This window comes from Sander lucioperca, chromosome 1 (genome assembly GCF_008315115.2).
Source record: "Sander lucioperca isolate FBNREF2018 chromosome 1, SLUC_FBN_1.2, whole genome shotgun sequence".
Taxonomy (NCBI): Eukaryota; Metazoa; Chordata; class Actinopteri; order Perciformes; family Percidae; genus Sander; species Sander lucioperca.
Genome location: NC_050173.1, coordinates 1283998 through 1304136, shown reverse-complemented (window position 1 = coordinate 1304136; position 20139 = coordinate 1283998). Strand labels below are relative to the sequence as shown.

The following is a 20139-nucleotide window of genomic DNA, read 5'->3' as shown; positions in this document are numbered from 1 at the left end:
GAACAACCTTCTTGATCCCCACCAGTCCGGCTTCAAGGCTGGCCACTCAACAGAAACTGCCCTCCTTGCTGTCACTGAGCAGCTTCACATCGCTAGAACAACCTCTCTCTCTTCCATTATCATCCTTCTGGATCTTTCTGCTGCCTTTGACACAGTGAACCACCAGATCCTCATTTCGACACTCCGAAATCTGGGTGTCTCAGGCTCTGCGCTCTCATTGCTCACATCTTACCTGACAGACCGAACCTACCAGGTAACCTGGAGAGGATCTAGCTCAGAACCTTGCCCACTTAAAACTGGCGTTCCTCAGGGATCAGTCCTGGGTCCCCTCCTCTTTTCTCTGTACACCAACTCTCTCGGGTCTGTCATTCAGTCGCACAGCTTTTCTTATCACAGCTACGCAGATGACACCCAACTAATTCTCTCCTTTCCTGAGTCTGAAACTCAGGTAGCAGCACGTATCTCGGCCTGTCTGACTGACATCTCTTCTTGGATGTCTACACACCATCTGAAACTCTCCTACCCAAGACCTGACTATAATAATTGACAACTCTGTGGTAGTCCTCACCAAGACTGCTAGAAACCTGGGTGTAACACTTGACGACCAACTCTCCTTCACTGCTAACATTGCTGCAACCACCCGATCGTGTAGATACATGCTGCATAACATCAGAAGGATACGTCCCCTTCTAACGCAGAAGGCGGCTCAGGTTCTGGTTCAGGCTCTAGTCATCTCACGTCTAGACTACTGCAACTCCCTCCTGATTGGCCTGCCTGCATGTGCCATCCGACCCCTGCAGCTCATTCAGAATGCAGCGGCTCGACTTGTCTTCAACCTCCCCAAGTTCTCTCACACTACACCGCTCCTCCGCTCTCTTCACTGGTTACCAATTGCGGCCCGCATCCGCTTCAAGGCACTAGTACTTAAATACAGGGCCACGAACGGATCAGCACCCGCTTACATCCAGGACATGGTCAAACCATATACCCCAACCCGCCCACTTCGTTCTGCATCAGCCAAACTGCTTGCTGCCCCCTCACAGCGAGGGAGAACTAATCACTCAACGAAATCCCGACTGTTCACTGCACTTTCATATGTCTCTTTGTAGCTTTGCCTATTTAAAGCTACTGTATTTGCACTTACTACTTGTTGTCTGGAGTTTGAACCTTCACAGTTGAAAGCACTTAATTGTAAGTCGCTTTGGATAAAAGCGTCAGCTAAAAAAGAAAAAAGAAAAGCTGAGCCCCCCCTCCGAAACTGAAGTAACTCTCGAGATAGAGCCTTACTTTCTTTTTTGATACAGAGGAGTTATTTTATTTATTTATTTATTTATACAGCACTTTTACGTTTCTCCGCAGTGTTTCGTTCATAAAATAGTGATGCCGTGGCAGCAGGACAAACGAGGATGATAGCAGCTAGCAGCTGACCTGATGACAGCAAGGGTCACAGGTTAAGAGGTCCCGGAGGTTTGGCCTACTAAGTAGCCTGCCTACAATTTAATGCAAGAACAAAAATATATAGTTTTTATACAGACTTTTGTATACATTATATATTCTAGTGTATTATCATAATTTGTTTAACATGTGCAAATATTTTTTTTTTTACCTCAACCTCAAACCAGATAAAGACTTGCGCCCCCCCTGTGATCTCTGCCGCCCCCCTTAGGGGTCCCCGGACCCCAGGTTGGGAACCACTGAGCTAAATGACATGTAATGTAATGTAAATGAAACGGTGTGTGTATATATGCCTTTTTTACCTGAGGCTCTGCTGTTTGAGCGATGGCAGCACAGAGACGACAGGAGAGGAGGGGACAGCAGCAGGAAGTGCCCCATGGTCACAGAGTGGCTGCCCTGATTCACATCTGTGAGACACTTATCTTTCAGAGCTGAACCTAAACTTCTGCACACCGCTGAAGAAAGACAGACATTGTGTGACAACACAGAGACAACGTGACAAATTAATGCAACAGAGAAATTCAGTCAATTTAGTGCTTTAGTGTGTGGCCGGGTTGGTTCAGTGGGTAGAGTAGCCGCACATATACGCAGAGGTCCAGGGTTCGAATCCGACCTGCGACGATTTCCTGCATGTCTTCCCCCTTTCTCTCTCCTAGCTGTTCTTCGCCACTCTGGTTTGGTTGAAATAAACACGTAAATCAGGCATTTACATGTGGAAATATGCTGGATCTATACACGCTAAAAGTAGTGATTATTTAAATGGAGTCTGGTGGGTTTGGCAATGGCGATTTCAGAAGTGTTTCGTGTTAAACTAAAAAAGTCACTTAGGACACTACATATGGTCCAGGTTGGGGAAAAAAATGACCCCCCAAGGTTGGTATAGGGTTAACCCTTTTTTATAAGATTATGTTTTGGGCATTTTAGGCCTTTATTGTGACAGGACAGCTGAAGTCACAAAAGGGGAGAGAGAGGGGGAATGACATGCAGCAAAGGGCCGCAGGTCGGAGTCGAACCCGCGGCCGCTGCGTCGAGGATTAAACCTCTATCAGGGGTGGGAATAACCAAAGGCCTCACGATGCGATATATTACAATTTATTACCTTTTTTCCCCAACTTCAAATTTTTCCCAATTTCAAATGATGTCCCCAAAAGGAAAACTTTGTCAACATCTGTTTTATCTAAAAAGATACATTTCTCTGTTTGTTCATCTCACTTCAATTGTATTGCTGCAAAATGGGATTGTCAAGCAGACAAACTGACCAACACATATAATAATAGATTGATACTTGGCGTCTGTGTATCGATACAGTGTTGCCACGGAAAATATTGCGATACTATGCTGTATTGATTTCCCCCCCCCACCCCTACTATATATGGGCACGCGCTCTACCAACTGAGCTCAAACAAACGTTCTCCTAAGCCCCTCCCCCCACAAGGGAGAATTCATGTGTGTGCATGAGCAGTGATTGACACACAGTTAGACACCTCCCCTGGCCCTGATTGGTGCATCTGAACAGGGAGCTGTGGATTTTTGCAAATCACACTACAGGCTGTAGGTGGTGCCAGAGGAGCCGGATTTTTTTTTTTTTAAATGACCTGCTTCATGTAGTTCTACTGGAACATAGGGTCAGTTTCAGCAAATATGACAGAAAGTTAGTTTTATAAGTCTTACCTACAGCACCTTTAAATGAAAAACATTCGCAAGAAGAGCGTTGTCTGTCTGTCTGTCTGTCTGTGTGTGTGTGTGTGTGTGTGTGTGTGTGTGCTAACCGTAGTCCCACTGAGCATGTGCTGTAATGACTAACAGATAGAGACTGAAGTCCTCCAGCATGGTTCTGCACTCCTTGGCAACCAGATCTACAACAAACAGCACAAAACCCAGAGGTGTCATGTACACAGTAGGGATGCACAATATATCGTTTTTTTATCGTCATCGCAAAATATCAACTGGTGCAATAAACACATCGCGAAATGCTGCAACATATCGCGAAAGACACACAAAGAAAATATCACCAGAATACCGCGCTTTAAAATGAAACTGTCACTTTTTTCAGTGCTGCCTTTTGTATACAATTGAATGTTTAATTTGTTCAATAACGAATGTTAGATATGATTTTTTTTTTGGTTTGTTTTAAATACAACAAGCAGTTCGTTGTATTTAAGCACAATACTGAAAGCGGCAGTAATGCAGAACTGACTACACTTTTAATATCTGTTTATTTATGGCAATAATATGGTAATAATGGTAATATCGTTATCGCGATATTCAACAACGTTATCGCATATTTTCCTCATATCGTGCAGCCCTAGTACACAGTACAGTAAAACTGGATTTCTGAGGGGGAAATCATTCCTTCCTCTTTGTGAAAAAAAGATCTAATTTTAAGACGGAAGATTTGAAACAGATCCAATGTAGACACCACATGCAGTCCGTCCAACAACTTTGCACACAATCTTGCAATCACAAGAAATAAATACAAATTCTATCAATTCCCGACATGCGGGTGACGACATGCAGAATGGTAACAACGTTGTTTTTAACATCGCTATCATCACAAACAAATGAAATGACCCATTCCCTTAGCAGCACTACAGTTTTGCACCAGTGTGCAAGGGTCTGAAGCTAAATGAAATGGTTTGTTACATCACCTTTTTTTCACATATTTCAAGCTTTTTCTGAAATTTTTGTCATTTTTTTATGTCTTTGTCGATTTTTTTTTGTCACTTTTTTCAACATTCTTTTATCAACTTTCTTTTTCAAATGCTATGAAATTGAATAAAACATCCAAATTCAATGAAAATAGTGAACTGATCATTTAAATTACTTGTGAAGAGCGTTGTACGGAACCATCCACATTATTTTTTTGGACAATTTGGTTGAAAGAAACCCAAATTTCTAATATAGAAACGTTTTAAAAATGGGTCAAATTTGACCCGAGGACAACAGGAGGGTTAAGGAGAAGCCTTCGAGACTAAGTGACCAAACGCTCAGTTCAACCTTTTAAGTGCCATGTTGAAATAACAAGCAATTTTTTGCGATTTTTTTTTTGGAGAAAGAGCTAGAGCGAGATCAGGAGACAGGGAGAGAGTGTGAAAAAGAGAGCTAATTAGGTGAGTAAGTACTCTCAGAGTAAGAACTTATTTTCTGTTAATAAACCTTTAATATCAATGAATATCAGAATGGAATTTAAAACACATAAAAGTCAATGTACATGGTGTAAAGGAAGTTATCAATTGCACAAATAATTATGAAAGACGGATAAACAAATGAATGAATAAAGAATGATTGTTGCAGAAAGGGTTGGGCGTCGTTTTGATTTTAACAATTCTAATTCTAATTCCAATGCTTCTTTTCTGGTGGAGTTGAAACGGGTCACATGCTTATTTCACAGAGGAACATTTCATTTAGATTCAATGGTGGTTTATAGTTCAACCAGGCTTTTTCGACGTAAAATAAAGCCACAATTTAGATGATAGAAAATGGCTGCAACACAACAAGCACCTGGAAGTACGGTGGATGCTACGGAAACCAAAACGTGTGCATGTTAAAACTGAAACCGATGATCGGGATTCCAATAGAACAATGATTCCATTGGAATCGTCACTTTTGAAACGATTCCAAGTTGGAACCGGTTCTCGATACCCAATCCTAGTTGCAGTCATAGGTGACTGTGTTAAAGCACATGCTGTATGGACACTTCCACACGGTTTCATGTGACTGGACATTATCTTCTTACCGTCCTTTGAAGCTTGACTGATCCTGTGCAGGATTTGGAACCCCCTGTGTTTGTCTTGGAGGTTGATGCTTCCTGCAGTGCTTCCTGCTTGTGGCACATGCAGCTGCAGCCACAGAGCTTTGCTGCACAGAGTCCACAGCAGCGTGCGGTACTGTCCAAACAGCTCGGCAAACACCAGCGACTGACCGAGGTCCAACCACTGTACCGAGTGAGGCCAACGGAGACAATCTGGCTCCGCCATTGTCCCCTCTGCTCCCCCAGTCTCCTCCTTCTCTGAGCTTCCAAAACTGGAGCTGAAGGACACAAACACTCAGTTGTCACACAGGGACTGGGCAACTGGGAGTGTGGTCACCTAAAGATCAACAAAACTCTAGAACATATTTTCCTGGCTGCAACCACTATTAATGTTCCGAATGTCGTTTACAGCCCCTTTAATATATGGTATTAAAGGACAAATCCCGCGCAAAATGAACCAAGGGGTTAATAACACGTGTACCAAGTCGACCGTTCTTTGGTATTTGTTTTCATCCTAATCGAATGCGACCAGTTTTAGCGCAAACTGCTAATTATAACGCTAGTCGTCGGGGCACGCAAAAGTAAAAAGAAATCGCTATTTCTATATCACTAACAAGGCTCAAAATAGCACCACACTTCCACGGTAGTATAATGACGGTCCCTACATGTAAACCGAAGCATTGAGAACTTTGTAAGTGTACAGACAGTTTATTAAAAAGATAGTTTTATAAAGACAGTACCGTTCACGTATACAGGCAGGCGCCATCTTGGGAAAACAGTCACGACCAGTCGAATGACGAACGCCATGCTTGAGATATGTTAATGGTTACTGGTTGCACGCCGTTCGTCGTTCGACTGGTCGTGACTGTTTTCCCAAGATGGCGCCTGCCTGTATACATGAACGGTACTGTCTTTATAAACTTTATCTTGGGACAAAGTTCTCAATGCTTCGGTTTATATGTAGGGACCCTCATTATGCTGCCGTGGAAGTGTGGTGCTATTTTGAGTTTTGTTAGTGGTATAGAAATAGCGATTTCTTTTTACTTTCGTGTGCCCTGATGACTAGTGTTATAAGCTAATTAGCGGTTTGCGCTAAAACTGGTCACATTCGATTAGCATGAAAACAAATCCCAGAGATACACGTGTTATTAACCCCTAGGTTAATTTTGCGCCGGATTTGTCCTTTACGTGTGTTTTTTGGTGAAACATAGATGCGTCACACACACATCATCAAACCGGGCAGCACATAAGATCTGAACAATCACCACAGTTTCAAGGTGGGCAGACTTGATAACTGTCTCCAAGTCAGTATTGGACCAAAAGTCAAATTTGGTCACAATCTCCCATTCGGTTTCTGAATAATTGTGTTGAATGAACGTTTGCACATTTGAACATACATGTGATACAACATTGACATCACATGTCACTGTGACATATGATGTCACAGTGACGTTAGTCTGGATCAACAGAAGTACATTTTTTAGGATAAAGCCTGATGTTTGGCTTTGCAACTCACCTTCTGCTCTGTGTGTTGCCGTTCTCAAAATCCCTTCGCTACCAGAAACAACAATACACTTTGAGCTAGTGTACAAGCTGAAAATGGCAAGTTTTGAAGAAAATTTGGATGGTGCAACAAGGCAGGCCTGCTTGGTTCTTTCGGAGAATGATTGTAAAAAATTTACAAAGAATATGTTACCGGCATTTACTCACTAACTGGGATGTTTTGTAAACACAGCAATACACTGGTAAGAGCAAATTAAGTTTAACCATGTATCCAGCTAATTTAAATAACTCATGTTACTGTATTGTGTGAACAGTTAACTTCATTTAATATTGTATGTGGCGTTTTCTTTTGCGGGGTGCAAATCTTCCACCAAAACAAGTTCCTTTCTGAGACTATTTTGCAGAGCCACCGTCGCTGCGTCCGGAGTTTAGCGCCGCCCAAGACAATTGGGAGTTTAAAGAAATGCAAACAACCTAGATCTGTGGCTAGTATCTGTGGTGTATCCTCATTAAAATACAGTGATGTTGACCTTTGACCTTTTGGGTATAAAATCTCATCACTTGAGCCTTTCTGTGAAAATGTTGTCATAATTAGCGTAGTAATTCCTGAGTTATGACCAAAAATTGTGTTACGTGAGGTCCCAGTGACCTTTGACCACCAAATTCAAATTCTCATACTTCAGTCCAAGTGGACGTTTACGCCAAATTTTAAGAAATAACAGACGGGACAACCCAAAAAATAATGCCTCCGACCACGGCTGTCACCGGCGTAAACGGCAGGCATAAAAAAAGAGAGTTTGAGAGAGAAGTTCAAACTCCGGGCCAATCACTGCCTAAAGTAGACTTGATTGTCTGTTTCAGAAAGTGTCAAACGTAATGCTGGGTACAGAATTAAGTACTTTTTAGACACCGCCCGAATTGCCTCTAAAGTATCGAGTATCGAAAAATGCCTCGTCATTCAAAACCCAATTTCAATACCTAAAGAGTAAATCTCATCAGCTTCAGTGAGCCAATTAGGATGTAGCATGCTTCTACCAAGATCGAATAATGTCTGTGATTGGCTGTCTAACATTACACGTCGTAGAGACACGCAGGAAAAACTCTACGTTACACAGAGACGGGGATCACGCAGTCGAAGTTGAGAAATTAATAAAAAGATGTGTGCCGTAATGTTGTAATTTCTTTTTGTTTTATAAAATTGGTATCGAAAAAAAGTAGCGTTTAGGAACCGGTATCAAAGTCACGGTATTCGTATCGGTACCGGTATAGAACATGTTTGAACGATACCCAGCCTTAGTCAAATGTGTCTAATTCTGTCAGGAAAAAGGGTTTTCAGTACAGTGTCCGACAGGGGCAAACGCACTGCAACTTAATGAAACACACGCAAATAGACAAAACACATCAAATTAAGAAAACATCTTCATTAATTTGGGCATTTTAGGCCTTTTATTTGACAGGACAGCTGAAGACATGAAAGGGGAGAGAGAGGTGGAATGACACGCAGTAAAGGGCCGCAGGTCGGAGTTGAACCCAGGCCCGAGGGCGTCGAGGAGTAAACCTCTATATATGGGCACACGCTCTACCAACTGAGCTATCTGGGCCCCCTCGTTGTGCAATCTGGATGCTTGTTGCATTTGTTTTCGGGGATTGTATGCTTTTTCTGTATTTGCAGCACGTTTGTGTATTTGGTTGTGTTGTGTGTATTTGCAGCACGTTTGCTAAATGCTGCGCATGTGTGGTCAAATGAATGAAGATGTTTTCTTAATTTGCTTGTGTTTTGTCTATTTGCATGTGTTTCATTAAGTTGCAGTGCATTTGCCCCTGTCGGCCACCGTACCGAAGGCATCCAAGGCCTCAGTATGCTTTGAACAAATTGCTTAACAATAGTGGATCCACGACAGTCAGTGGCTGCTTAATCTTATTACCTGACAGTAGCATCTTTCCTGGTTGTTATTTCCAGTTCATCCCATTCCTGCTGAGGTCCTTCCACCTTTTGGTCCTTGTTGACTTCTGTACTCAGACTATTGCATTCCCCTGAACCTGCTGCATTAATGATCGGACCATTTAAAATAATGGAGTCATTCTTTCCATTTGGTGATAACACATCTGTTCCTGTATTTGGGAGCATTTGTTCAGTCGGTGCCTCTGGTGTATATGTATGTGAAACAAGCGGAGCAAGCAGGTCATTGGAGGACACCAGCACCTGAAAAAGCAGCTCTACTGAGGAATGGTCCTGCTGGCAACCCCCCGACAGAGCTAAGAGATGGTGGAAGGTGGTTGAGGGAGGTGAAACGGTCCGCAGTAGTTTACAGTTCCCTAAACTGGTCTGTCTTTGTAGATTTGGTTGGGCCAACGCTTCCTCATTTGTCTGGGCTAGACCAGTCTGGGATATGTTTGTTTGGCACTGGCTGGTTTGGTCTTTGATAGAGCCATCTGGTCTGTGTTGCGCAAATGTGGGCTTGGCTAATACAGGATCATGGTTTTCAAAAATAGTACTGTCCAAATGAAGGTCAGGGACGTAAACAGGGGCAGTTTTATGGCAGGTGTGGCGAGATGATGACTGTAAGGGGGGATGGTGATAATTAGAGAAGAGAGGAGAAGAAATAAGGTAGGTATGCTGCAGCTGCTCCCAGGTCCACTCAGATCTCAGTGCGGAGGCCCCACAGCTGAGCCGGGCCCCCTGACTAACACAGTTTTCAGAACACGCGCAGGACTCGTGATTGGTGTGGACCGGACACGTGTGGTAGCTCTGCTCAGAGGCCCAGCAGAGCAGCTGCTTGGCTGCCGTGTTTGCTTCATGCACTACTAAAACCATCATCAACTCTTTGACCGAGAAGGCAGCGGGGTGATGCCCTGCTGCGAAGCTTTTTGGAAGACTAGAATCCATTGTGGAACAATGTGTCTGCTGTAATACCGCAGTCCTCAGCTGGGTGGCACTGTGCTGCGCTCTCTGCTCTCCCACTGCCTGGTTATACAGGGCAGTACCTGTTAAAATATCCTCCAAGACTTCTTTTGGTACAGAGTCTAATTCAGTCTGGGCTATAGCAGACAGAATGACATAAACATAATGTTCCATTAAAACCAGTGCCTGCAGACCGAGTAAGTCCAGAGTCTGTTTGATTTCCGCCAGCAGCCTGGTCTGCTGGACCAGAGCAGGCCTCAGATAGTGGTCCGACTGGACTTTAGAAAACAGACAGGACCAGTGGTTGAGATGGACCCGGAGCTCCTGACTCAGTGAGCCAAGACCAACCCCGATTGAAGACCAGCTGGACGGGGTCTGGAAAGGAGGAGGAGAAAGTTTGTGTTTGTGAATAAGCCCCAGAGGTATCGTTTGAAATGTTTGTAAGTGCTGATACAGTACGTGAGATTCAGTACTGATACCAAAAATATTCTTTTTTTCAGTAACTTACTTTGTGAAATACAAATATTTCTTTTATCCGATGGCTAGACATTTTTAAGAAAAACATAACAGCAACCCATGCATGCTGAAAGCTATTGGTATAGACTCTACAGACTAGAGCTGTCAGTCTTCCTCTATAATACCATTCGAATTTCATTTGTTATTTTTTTTTATAAATAATTGATTGCTGAATGGCTGCACCTGTTGATGTGTTTCACCCCACCCCTGTGCCTGTGACTTCCTGAAGAAGGCCGGACGCCAAAACGCTTTCAAGTTTTTTTTTGCTTTTTTTTGTTCTTATTCTATTTAGAATGTGCCACAGGCAGACGAGTGCCTTGGCTTCTTCCTTGATGTCTATTGGATATCTTCTTCTTTTTTATTGAAGATAAGAAGCCAAAGGTCTCAAATGTGAAATGCTGTTGAAACACAAGCAGTCCAACAGTATCCCTATATTTATTTATTTATTTATTTATTTATTATTTCAGGACAATGCAGTACACATAAAAGTGCCAGATTGTAGCCCATGGGCTAATTTCCATCTGTAGCCATTATCCCTATATGGACTGCAATTTGTAACATCACTGTAATATATCAAATCATTCAGTAATTCATGATACCAGCACTGTGTAATTGATCCTATAATATCATAGAAACATATGTTCTGCAGCTACTCTAAACTGAGTTAATGGTCTCCTTGACCCCACCTCCATGTGGCCTGAATGTGACACTGGCCCAATCCCAAAGTGAGCCCTGAGGACTAAGGACTAAAGACTCACAGACTTAATTGACCTCAGGTACTAAGTGAGTGAGTGTGTGAGGCCACATGGGCTCAGATAGGAATAAATGGGATTGGGACAGCACTTCACGAGCTCACATGTTACCTTGGTGACATTTAATAACAAAGATGTTTGCTGACATTTTCATTTTAAGTTTGTTGCTTTCCACACGGCCAAGGCACAGGAGACGGCTGCCTGATTCCAAATTTTTTTCAAACTCTTGTTTTACCAGCAGTTTTAGACAACAGGTTGGTCTGTGTTCCGTGGTCGTGTGTCGTGCTGTTGTTTACCTTTGTAATTTCCGGATTTCCCTATGGTCTCCGCAGGTAAACGTCACAATGCTTTGAACTGTGGGTAATTCCATTTTGGTGAAGTCTGCATTGATGCAGACTCACGGAAAGGGCTCGGTAAGTGTGTACTCACGCCCTTTGAAATTCGACATTGGGACAACCCTAAGCCCTTACGAATTTCGCGAGAACGCGCACCAAAAGTCCGTCAGTCTGTGAGTCCGGACTTTGGGATTGGGCCACTCATTCATATCTCAACCCTGCCTTTGAATACGTTGATTAAATGTTCATATCACAAAGTCTGCTTATAGAAACGTTTAACAGTTTGAGAATGTCCTGCCTAACCTGGTTAGGTGTCAGGTGGGGTTTCTTCAGCTGACCCTCCAGCAGGTGGCTCACTCTGGATATGTATGCTGCTGTTAGGCGAGCCCTTCTGGTGTACTCGTGTACGAAGAGCAGCAGGCATCGCTGCTCCAGGAGCCTCCGCAGGGCTGTATAGTGGCCCTGCAGGGAGGGGGAGGAGGGCAGGAGGAGAACACCGCCCTCTGCTGGGAGGCCTTTAACACACACCTGATGGGGGAGGAAGAGAGAGAGAGGAGGGTAGGGACTAGGGGTGTGAATCTTCACTGGTCTCACGATTCAATTACGATTATCCTGTCAACGATTCAAATCAATTCGATATCACGATGCGTCACCTCCTCAATATTAATAAATTGACAATATTCGTCACTTTGCATATTTATTACTCTGTCACCTCCTACTGTGCAATATGGCATTCTATTCATCCACAACTTATTGCATCTGTATATACACACACACACACACACACACACACACACATATATATATATATGAATTTTTCAGGACCTCTGGTCTCACTAATCACCATTTTTTTTTTTTACATAATTTTTTGCGTATTTTTAGGCCTTTATTGACAGGACAGCTGAAGAAATGAAAGTTTATCGGCGTTTTTTGCCCCCAACGGCGCCTTCCAGGCAGCGCTGCCTGGTAGGCACTAGGATTAGGCAATGGTTAGGGTTAGGGTTAGGGTTAAGGTTATGGTTAGGTGCCTTGAAGGCAGCGGTCGCAGCGCTGCCTGGAAGGAGCAGTTGGGGGCAAAAAAACTCCATAGAGCGAAATGAAAGGTAAGAGACAGGGGGGAATGACATGCAGCAAAGCGTCGAGGAGTAAACCTCTATATACAGGCGCCCGCTCTACCAACTGAGCTATCCGGGCGCCCACACGGAGTATTTTTTACATATTTGAAAACGTGTCTGGAGGGGGCTTTGATTAATAGTGTGTATATCCTTGGTAGCCAAATAAACCATTTATAAAGAAACTGGATATAAATACTGATGGTTTCTGATAGCCCAAAGTAGAGTGCAGGCATTCTATGACACTTAAAATGCAAATTGCCGCTACAAAGGTAATCCTTGTAAAGTGAGTACTGAAGGCTAATCATCACATCAACATATATCCAGTTTCTCTGCAATCCCTGGAACTCACCCGGTGAGATCCCGTCTGTGCCCCGCCGACCAGCTGCCACTGGGGGGTCACAGTCAGAAGAGCTTGTTGCAGACGCAGGAGACGTGCAGAGGACCGGGACACCAGGTTGGCAGCGGCTACAAAATGTTCCTCTTCCTCATCTTCACTGCGGCCATGGAACAGCCACTTCAGACTGGGATTAAAGGTGCTTCTGAGTAACGTCTCAGCTCGCTGCAGGGAACGGGAGATGGAACTCTGTGACCAGGAACCTGCAGGGGCGAAAAATGGGGGGGGGGGGAGAGAGATTTTCAGCACACTGGAGAGACTAAGGGCTGCATACAGACCAAAAAAAGCAATCCGGCGATTTTCCGCAGGGTAGTGCGGCGCTGGGAATGTCACTGAAACGGCCCATTAGTGTCACCCCTGTTCGCGATTTAATTTTTAAATGACTTAGATATATATTAGTTTATATTTCTTTATAGAGCTCGACGTTTCCGATCACACTTGAAGGCAGCTTCATTTCACGGAGAAAGAAAAGAGACGAGCGAGACTGATCGACTGTGGTTTGTTGTTTGGCAAACATTCAGCTGTTCCAAAAACTCCTAGGCAGTTCAGTGCTTGGTGTTTTAAAACTTCCTTGTGGCAGCAATAGAGGCAGTGATGTTTCCTGCTTCCTGTACGGGACTCTGCACACCGCCTCAAAACACACCGACAAGTCTGATCTCCGTTACATGATTTCTCCAAAAGTTGAGTCGGTCTCAACTTTGTGCCGCAGGCTGCTGCGGCTTGTATCATATCCCCTCCTGCGGCAAAACCCACTAAACGCACTACTGAAGCTTTTAGTAGCTTATTTGGGGTTCCCCATTTCACGCGTCCTACATATGATCATTGTACCGTCTGATTATTTATCTGTAGTTAATTGTTTTTTTTTTTACTGTTTGTTTACTTTTTGTTTACTTCCTATATTTAACTAAAAGTTTATTGTTATTCTTATACTGTATTTTCTATACTGTATTTTTTTTATACCTCTTTATTTTCTATACAAGTGTTTTTGTAAGCTGCTGAAATCTGCTGCTGGAAATCTAATTTCCTTGCGGGAGTCATCCCAAAAGGATCAGTAAGGAGAAGTCTAAGTCTAAATTGTGTTTTAATGATACGATGATGACGTTAGGCCTGCACGATTCGGGGAAAAATATGAATCGCGATTTTTTTTTTAGTTTAGAATTGATATCACGATTCAATTATCAGACTTCAATGAATAATGACAATAAAGCACATACCGGCCATTGGTACAGTAGGCTACCAAAAATAGTGACATATATGGCCCTGATACAGGCTCTATCTGAACTTCTTGAACATGTCTTTATATAATTAAAACATGTCAATGTCAAATGCTTTCAATAAATGAATTGAAGGAGAAAAAAATATATATATCTAAGTCATTTAAAAATTTAATCGCGAACAGGGGTGAATTGAGATCTCGATTTTATACAGATTTATCGCGCAGGCCTAGATGACGTGTGAATAAACTGAAGCTGAAACTAAATTCTAAATGAATGGAAGACCTGCGTTTTTGTCAGGCAGTGTGAATGCAGATTAAAGGAGACAACTCACAAACAAGGGGTTATATATATACAGTATCGTACGTACGCTCAGATTAGCTGGACTATATTGTGTATGAAAATACCCGCTGAGATTTTGAACACCACTACATAATGGGGAACACACTACACAGGGAACTATTTCTGTGATAGGGAACAGTTGTGTTTGTGGACACAGTTCTCCCAGCAGCAGGCTGCAGTGTTGTACACGATGACTGCTTTTATCTGCTGCTGTCACATGTATACACAGTACCATTAGGGGTCAGATCCTCGGCCAGCGTGCAGGAACCGCATCTCGTCTGAAAGACACAAAGAGAAAATTCCCAACAAATATTATTGACCGTGATCTTAAATATTAGATTAAGATTTATTGTCCCAGAGGGTGATTTGTTTTCACAGCCAGTACAACACAGAAATATGCAGATATACACATATAGCAACATACAGATATAGAAAGCCACGCCCCTTTTTATACCGACCCGTTTGATGTAGACTATTGTGTGAGGTATCATTGAACTCAGTAGAGAGTTCCCTCTTTATTGGGGACCGGTTGCCCCACCCTCTCTACTTTGTAAAACATATGCAATGCACCATTTCCGACGCCGCACACTCCACCGTGTGCGCTGTGTCCGACCATTGCAAAAATGCAGGGTCACGTGGGGCGGCGTCCGCCAGTAACCCCGACGCACACGGAGGAGCGAGGGCCCGTCCAACACTGCTTGCAGCTTTAATTCTCTATGGGTTTCCTCAATACAAGCAAGCCCTTTTTACATAAATACGTAATACACATTAAAATATAAATTAGTACTTTCTTTTGGACAAAAAAAAAAAAAAAAAAAAAGATCTAACCTGCTCCTTCTCTGGACAGAATGACTTAGAAGTCCCTGGTTCTGAAAGAGAGAGACAAACAACAGCCACAATCATCAGACAACATCTGGAACCAAACAGAGAGAGCATCAACATGACAGTACCACCACTGGATGAAAATGTTTCCATGCAGAAAAGTAGGGTTGGGGGAAATGTATCGTGATTTTTTTGCGACTATTTTTAAAATTGATTCTTTTCCCTGGAATCGAGAGATATATATATATATAAAATTTTATTTTTTAACCAATGATTCACCTTAATATTTTCCGCTGATGGCGACTACATCATATCCGTTTCCAGCAAAACAGAGCGAAAGCAGAACATGCAGAAAATCCACGTTAGGCTATGTTCACACTTGGTGTCTTTTTTTGACAAGAAAAAGTTGACTAGGGCGTTTTTGTAGTGAAAAAAAAAAGCTGGCAGCGTTTTTATTTCAAAAAGCAACCGAGAGCATCGGTGCTAACATTAGATAAAACAAAGCGGTGGAGTGAGCTAGAGAAAGAAGGAGAGAGAGAGAGAGAGAGAGAGAAAGGTGCTGCTAACGTTACATGAAACAAAGTTAAAATAACAATGAAATGCTGCGTTATTGACTGTAGACCAGGTTTTTGTTGGTCAATGGCGCGATCACTTTCCGCTGCCTCAAGACAGCAATATGCCAAGAATGCACCTGAACACACCTCCCTTTAAGAGCAGCACGCCCACGGGCGCAGGTGCATTTGCTGTTTAAACGACGCAGCAATCTAACTGCACCATTAATTACATTTATATAACTAAATTGAGGATTTTGTTTAAGGATTTTTTCAGGGTGATGGTGTCATTAAATATCACGACAGACATTCAAAGACCGAATAGAAGCTTTGAATGTAAAAAATAAAAATAAAAAAATAAAGACATTCAGTACAGCCCTGTCTAAATATAACCTAAAAACTAACCTTAAAGACTTTGTATGTTTAAAAGTGTATCTAAAGTCTGAGGACCAGAGCTTCACTGTGTGTTGACATATGATGAACATAAGGGCTGAACGATTATTCGTTTCAAATCCAAATTCGAGATTTGAAAGAACGCGATTAGCTAATCGTGAAGGTCGCAATTAATTAAATGTGAAATATTTTGTTGAAGGTTTGGTGTAACATTTGTTTTAACATTTTTTTTTCCTCTTTTTATTATTATAGTTACTGTTTGTTTTTTTTTATAAGATAAATGCTGGGATAATGTTACAGATCACTTGGAGCGCTGGTGATATCACACTGGAAATTTATATCTGTGTTCCTCGCATTTAAGATATAGATATATAAGAGCAGTTCTGATGGTGTCTCATGTTATAATGTTCCATGACGTGTTTTACCTGTTACACAGACAATACTGAACTATAGCTAAACTTTAAAAAAAATAATAATAATCAGGGCGTCTGGATAGCTCACCTGGTAGAGCAGGTGCCCATATGTGAAGGTGTACTCCTTGCCGCAGCGGCCGCAGGTTCGACTCCGCCCTGTGGCCTTTTGCTGCATGTCATTCCCCCTCTCTCTACCATTTCATGTATTCAGCTGTCCTATATAATAAAGGCCTAAAATGCCCAAAAAAAAAAATAATAATAATAAAAAATAATAATAATAATAATAATAATAATAATAATAATCTCAAATCAAATCGGAATCGCAATATCTGTAAAAACAAAGCAATTCGATTTTGTTCCTTAAATTGTTCAGCCCTAATGAAGACGTAAACAACCTGTGAGAGGTTTATGCCTCGACGCAAAGGTCCAGGGTTGAAGTCCGACCTGTGACGATTTCCTGCATGTCTTCCCCCTCTCTCTCCCCTTTCTCACCTCCATTAAAGGTGGAAAAGCGCGAAAAAAAAAAAAATAAATAAATAATGTAAACAGACTCAATTTTTCAGTTCAAATCCAATGTTGCTGGAGTTCAGAGACAACACAATGAAAACATGTGACACTGTCCTATACTTTCTGGTACAACCTGTTCCCCCATCCCTTCCCTGCCCACCTTCACTGTCCCGCTCTTGCTAATCGTGGCTGGGATCGCTCCGGTGCCATCGCTTCCCGTCTCCACCCTGACAGAATGGAGACGATGAGCCTGAAGTCTGCTCTCTGTGGTGGAGGATTTAGCTCTGTGTGTGTGTGTGTGTGTGTGTGTGTGTGTGTGTGTCACACCTGCTGTCTCTCCACCAGGCTCTTCGAGTATCTCTGGGTTGTTGTGGTCCATGCTGTGAACAGACAGCATAGACATTATTAGACAGGCCACACAGAATCTGTGGACGCCCCTTTGGGTCTGCTTTCGAGGGTGAGGTGTTGTCTGTGATAGGGTTGTCTTGTTTCCAATGGCATCATGTCACAGCTGGATATTCTGTCTAAAAGATTAGTTTTTATATATTTTTTTAATTGTATGTACGTGACATTCAAACAATGACAGCAAATGTCATATGTACGTAATAGCTATGCAGTATGATGATCCACAGTGATCCCTGTTAGTTTGGCTAATTCCCACCTAATTTCCAGAGATGTATTTAAGGAAAAAATGTGAGGTACTTGTACTTTACTTGAGCATTGCCATTCTATGGTACTGTATTTTCAGAGAGAAATATAGTTTTTTTTTTTACTTTACTATAATGCATTTATCTGACAGCTAAAGTATAGTAGTTACTTTACAGATCCAGATTTAATATTCAAAACATATTGAAACTATAAAATATGATGCATTGTTATAGATTAACCTACCTAACTGTATACTGTTAAGATAAACTTCACCTCGAGCAATAGCCAGATGCTCATATTAATGCACGTGTAAAATACACAGTGAAATACAACATAAAAAGTAACACTCAGTCACAGGGGCCATGTACTTTAAGGTATTTTTCTGATGGTAGGCTATTTATTTACCTGTATTAAGGTAGGCCTAATATTTGTTATGGTGTAGGCTATTTGTACATTGTTGCAATGCTACGTTAACGCTACGCTAAATTTAGTAAAGGATCTGAATACCTCCATTACTGAACCTCTCAGGAGTTGGGAGAAAGGCTAATATATTTCTCTTTAACCAGCGGCACTGATTTCATCTGGGATGATGTGTCACACAACATTCATAACACCAAAAGACGTAAATCCTAAGCTTCTTTAAGTAACGTCGGAAACGTCGGATGTTCCTAAACGGACGGAACCGTTAGGACTGAGATAAAACAGGTGATAGGAAGAGACGTACATTCTAGAGCTGATTTTAACATTATCAAGACATTATCTTACTCAGCATTAGCAATGGCGTCCAAGCGTCCATCCCCGGTGCATCTTGACGACTCAACTTTACAACTGTTTTGACAAATCACTTGTCTTTTTTATGAATGAGAACTGGAAGCTTCACATTTAGACAGTTAACGTGAGTTTTCCCACATAACTGTTCTCAATAGTAACGTAGCAGCAGCAGACTTAACTTTAGCCCGTTTAGTAGCAACTAACGGCTTTTTTTTATCCGTGTCTACTATTTATACTTATCAAATTCGTTCACTGAAACGGCCGCCGAAAAGCCAAGTATGTTATTAGTGACTTACTCCTTTTCTAAGATGCACTTGTTAATCCAGTGCTGCTCACGAAGGAGGTATGGTTCAAAATAGCATCTGCTAGCTAGCAAAGCCTGAAAACACAGGATGTAGGAGTAGCCAATCAGGAGGAAGCGTGCACGGTTGTTATGGAAAACAGAGCGCATTAAGTCCCGCCTCCACCGGAGGGGATAACAACCATAGATGTTCTATATCTATGATAACAACTCTCTGCTCTGCATTCACTTCTATTTGACTTGTACATTCATCTTTAGTTACTCCGCTACATTCATCTGTTACAGCTTTAGTTAGACTAGTTACTTTAGTTACTCCACTACATTCATCTGTTACAGCTTTAGTTACTAGTTACTTTACACATTAAGATTACTGCACACAGAACACATGTAGTTTATAAATCTGATGTTTTCTCTAAAGTAAACTAGCCGACAATATAACGGCTACAAGTCCAGCTGAGATGATTAGACCATTAAACACACACTGGTTGGATCCTTTACACTTTCTACAATGTTTTAATACTTTAATTCTCCTGATAATACTTACTGATTTCTGTTGCCTTAACGGCAAAGTGCTGCGGAAAACCCCGCTCCAACTACTCGCATTTTCTGTCTCTCTCTCTCTCTCTCTCTCTCTCTCTCTCTCTCTCTCTCTCTCTCTCTCTCTCTCTCTCTCTCTCTCCCCGCCAGGTGTCCCGCCTCCACACAAAGACCATGCGACTCACAAGAGGGTTCACTCCTCGATACGCTAAGGAACCGAGAGTGGTCCTCCAGTCTCTTTGGTAGAGAGAGAGAGCGAGAGAGCGAGACAAGGAAAACAAACAAGCATGCAAATGGAAATTATCGCGGCCGGAAAAATTATCGAGCTAATTTTTTTTATCGTGCGATTAATTGATTTATTGACTATCGTGACAGGCCTAGTCGTGGTTAGCTCGCCGAAACTACTGCCGAAGTTGCTGACTGGCTACGCAACGTTAGCTAATTCCACTAGCATACGTACAGGCTAACTATAGCCAGTTAACTTTGTGTGTAACGTAACAAAAACCCACCCATCTCGTAGGAGCGAAGCTTAACATGTCATTCAATAAAATGATGGTACAAAAGGAGAACTAACGCCACATGTCTTATGTTGAAAAAGTGGACGCAGATATAGGAAACTCCGATGGCAGTCGTAATATTTACCTAGCCGTCTAGGCTAACGCTGTTGCGCTAAGTTGATGCTTGCCATCCAAGTAATGAATAAACACTAGGCAAATATATTGCATAAAAAAAACAATAATACCAAAAATGACAAAAACTGGCCTTTAACACTATTTGGAGACATTTTTAACAATGATATACATATGTTGAGTGCTTTATGTACCCATTAATCAACAGTGGTGGTTAACCTGCCACATGGGCTTTAAACCCCGTGTGTACTTGCGTACTGTAAGTGCTTGATTTGAGATTCGGTGATG

General features: G+C 42.2%; 1 protein-coding gene across 5 annotated transcripts in view; it reads right to left on the bottom strand.

The window, feature by feature from the left end:
• Positions 1 to 18844, bottom strand: part of ccdc142 (coiled-coil domain containing 142) — a 34404-nt gene extending 15560 nt beyond the window's left edge. For 2 of the 5 annotated variants that reach the window (XM_031288303.2, XM_036000882.1), the window contains exons 1-10: positions 18681 to 18844; positions 17293 to 17345; positions 15108 to 15148; positions 14512 to 14557; positions 12679 to 12926; positions 11518 to 11742; positions 8635 to 9986; positions 5192 to 5484; positions 3225 to 3311; positions 1758 to 1910 (exon numbers count right to left, since the gene is read on the bottom strand). In XM_031288303.2, coding sequence (XP_031144163.2) covers positions 1758 to 1910; positions 3225 to 3311; positions 5192 to 5484; positions 8635 to 9986; positions 11518 to 11742; positions 12679 to 12926; positions 14512 to 14557; positions 15108 to 15148; positions 17293 to 17345; positions 18681 to 18835 — 2653 coding nt within the window. In that variant the 5' untranslated portion in view covers positions 18836 to 18844. Of the gene's footprint in view, positions 1 to 1757; positions 1911 to 3224; positions 3312 to 5191; positions 5485 to 8634; positions 9987 to 11517; positions 11743 to 12678; positions 12927 to 14511; positions 14558 to 15107; positions 15149 to 17292; positions 17350 to 18121 lie in introns of all 5 variants that reach the window. The other 3 variants (XM_036000948.1, XM_036000903.1, XM_036000923.1) reach the window with 3 other exon arrangements.
• Positions 18845 to 20139: the final 1295 nt, after the last annotated feature.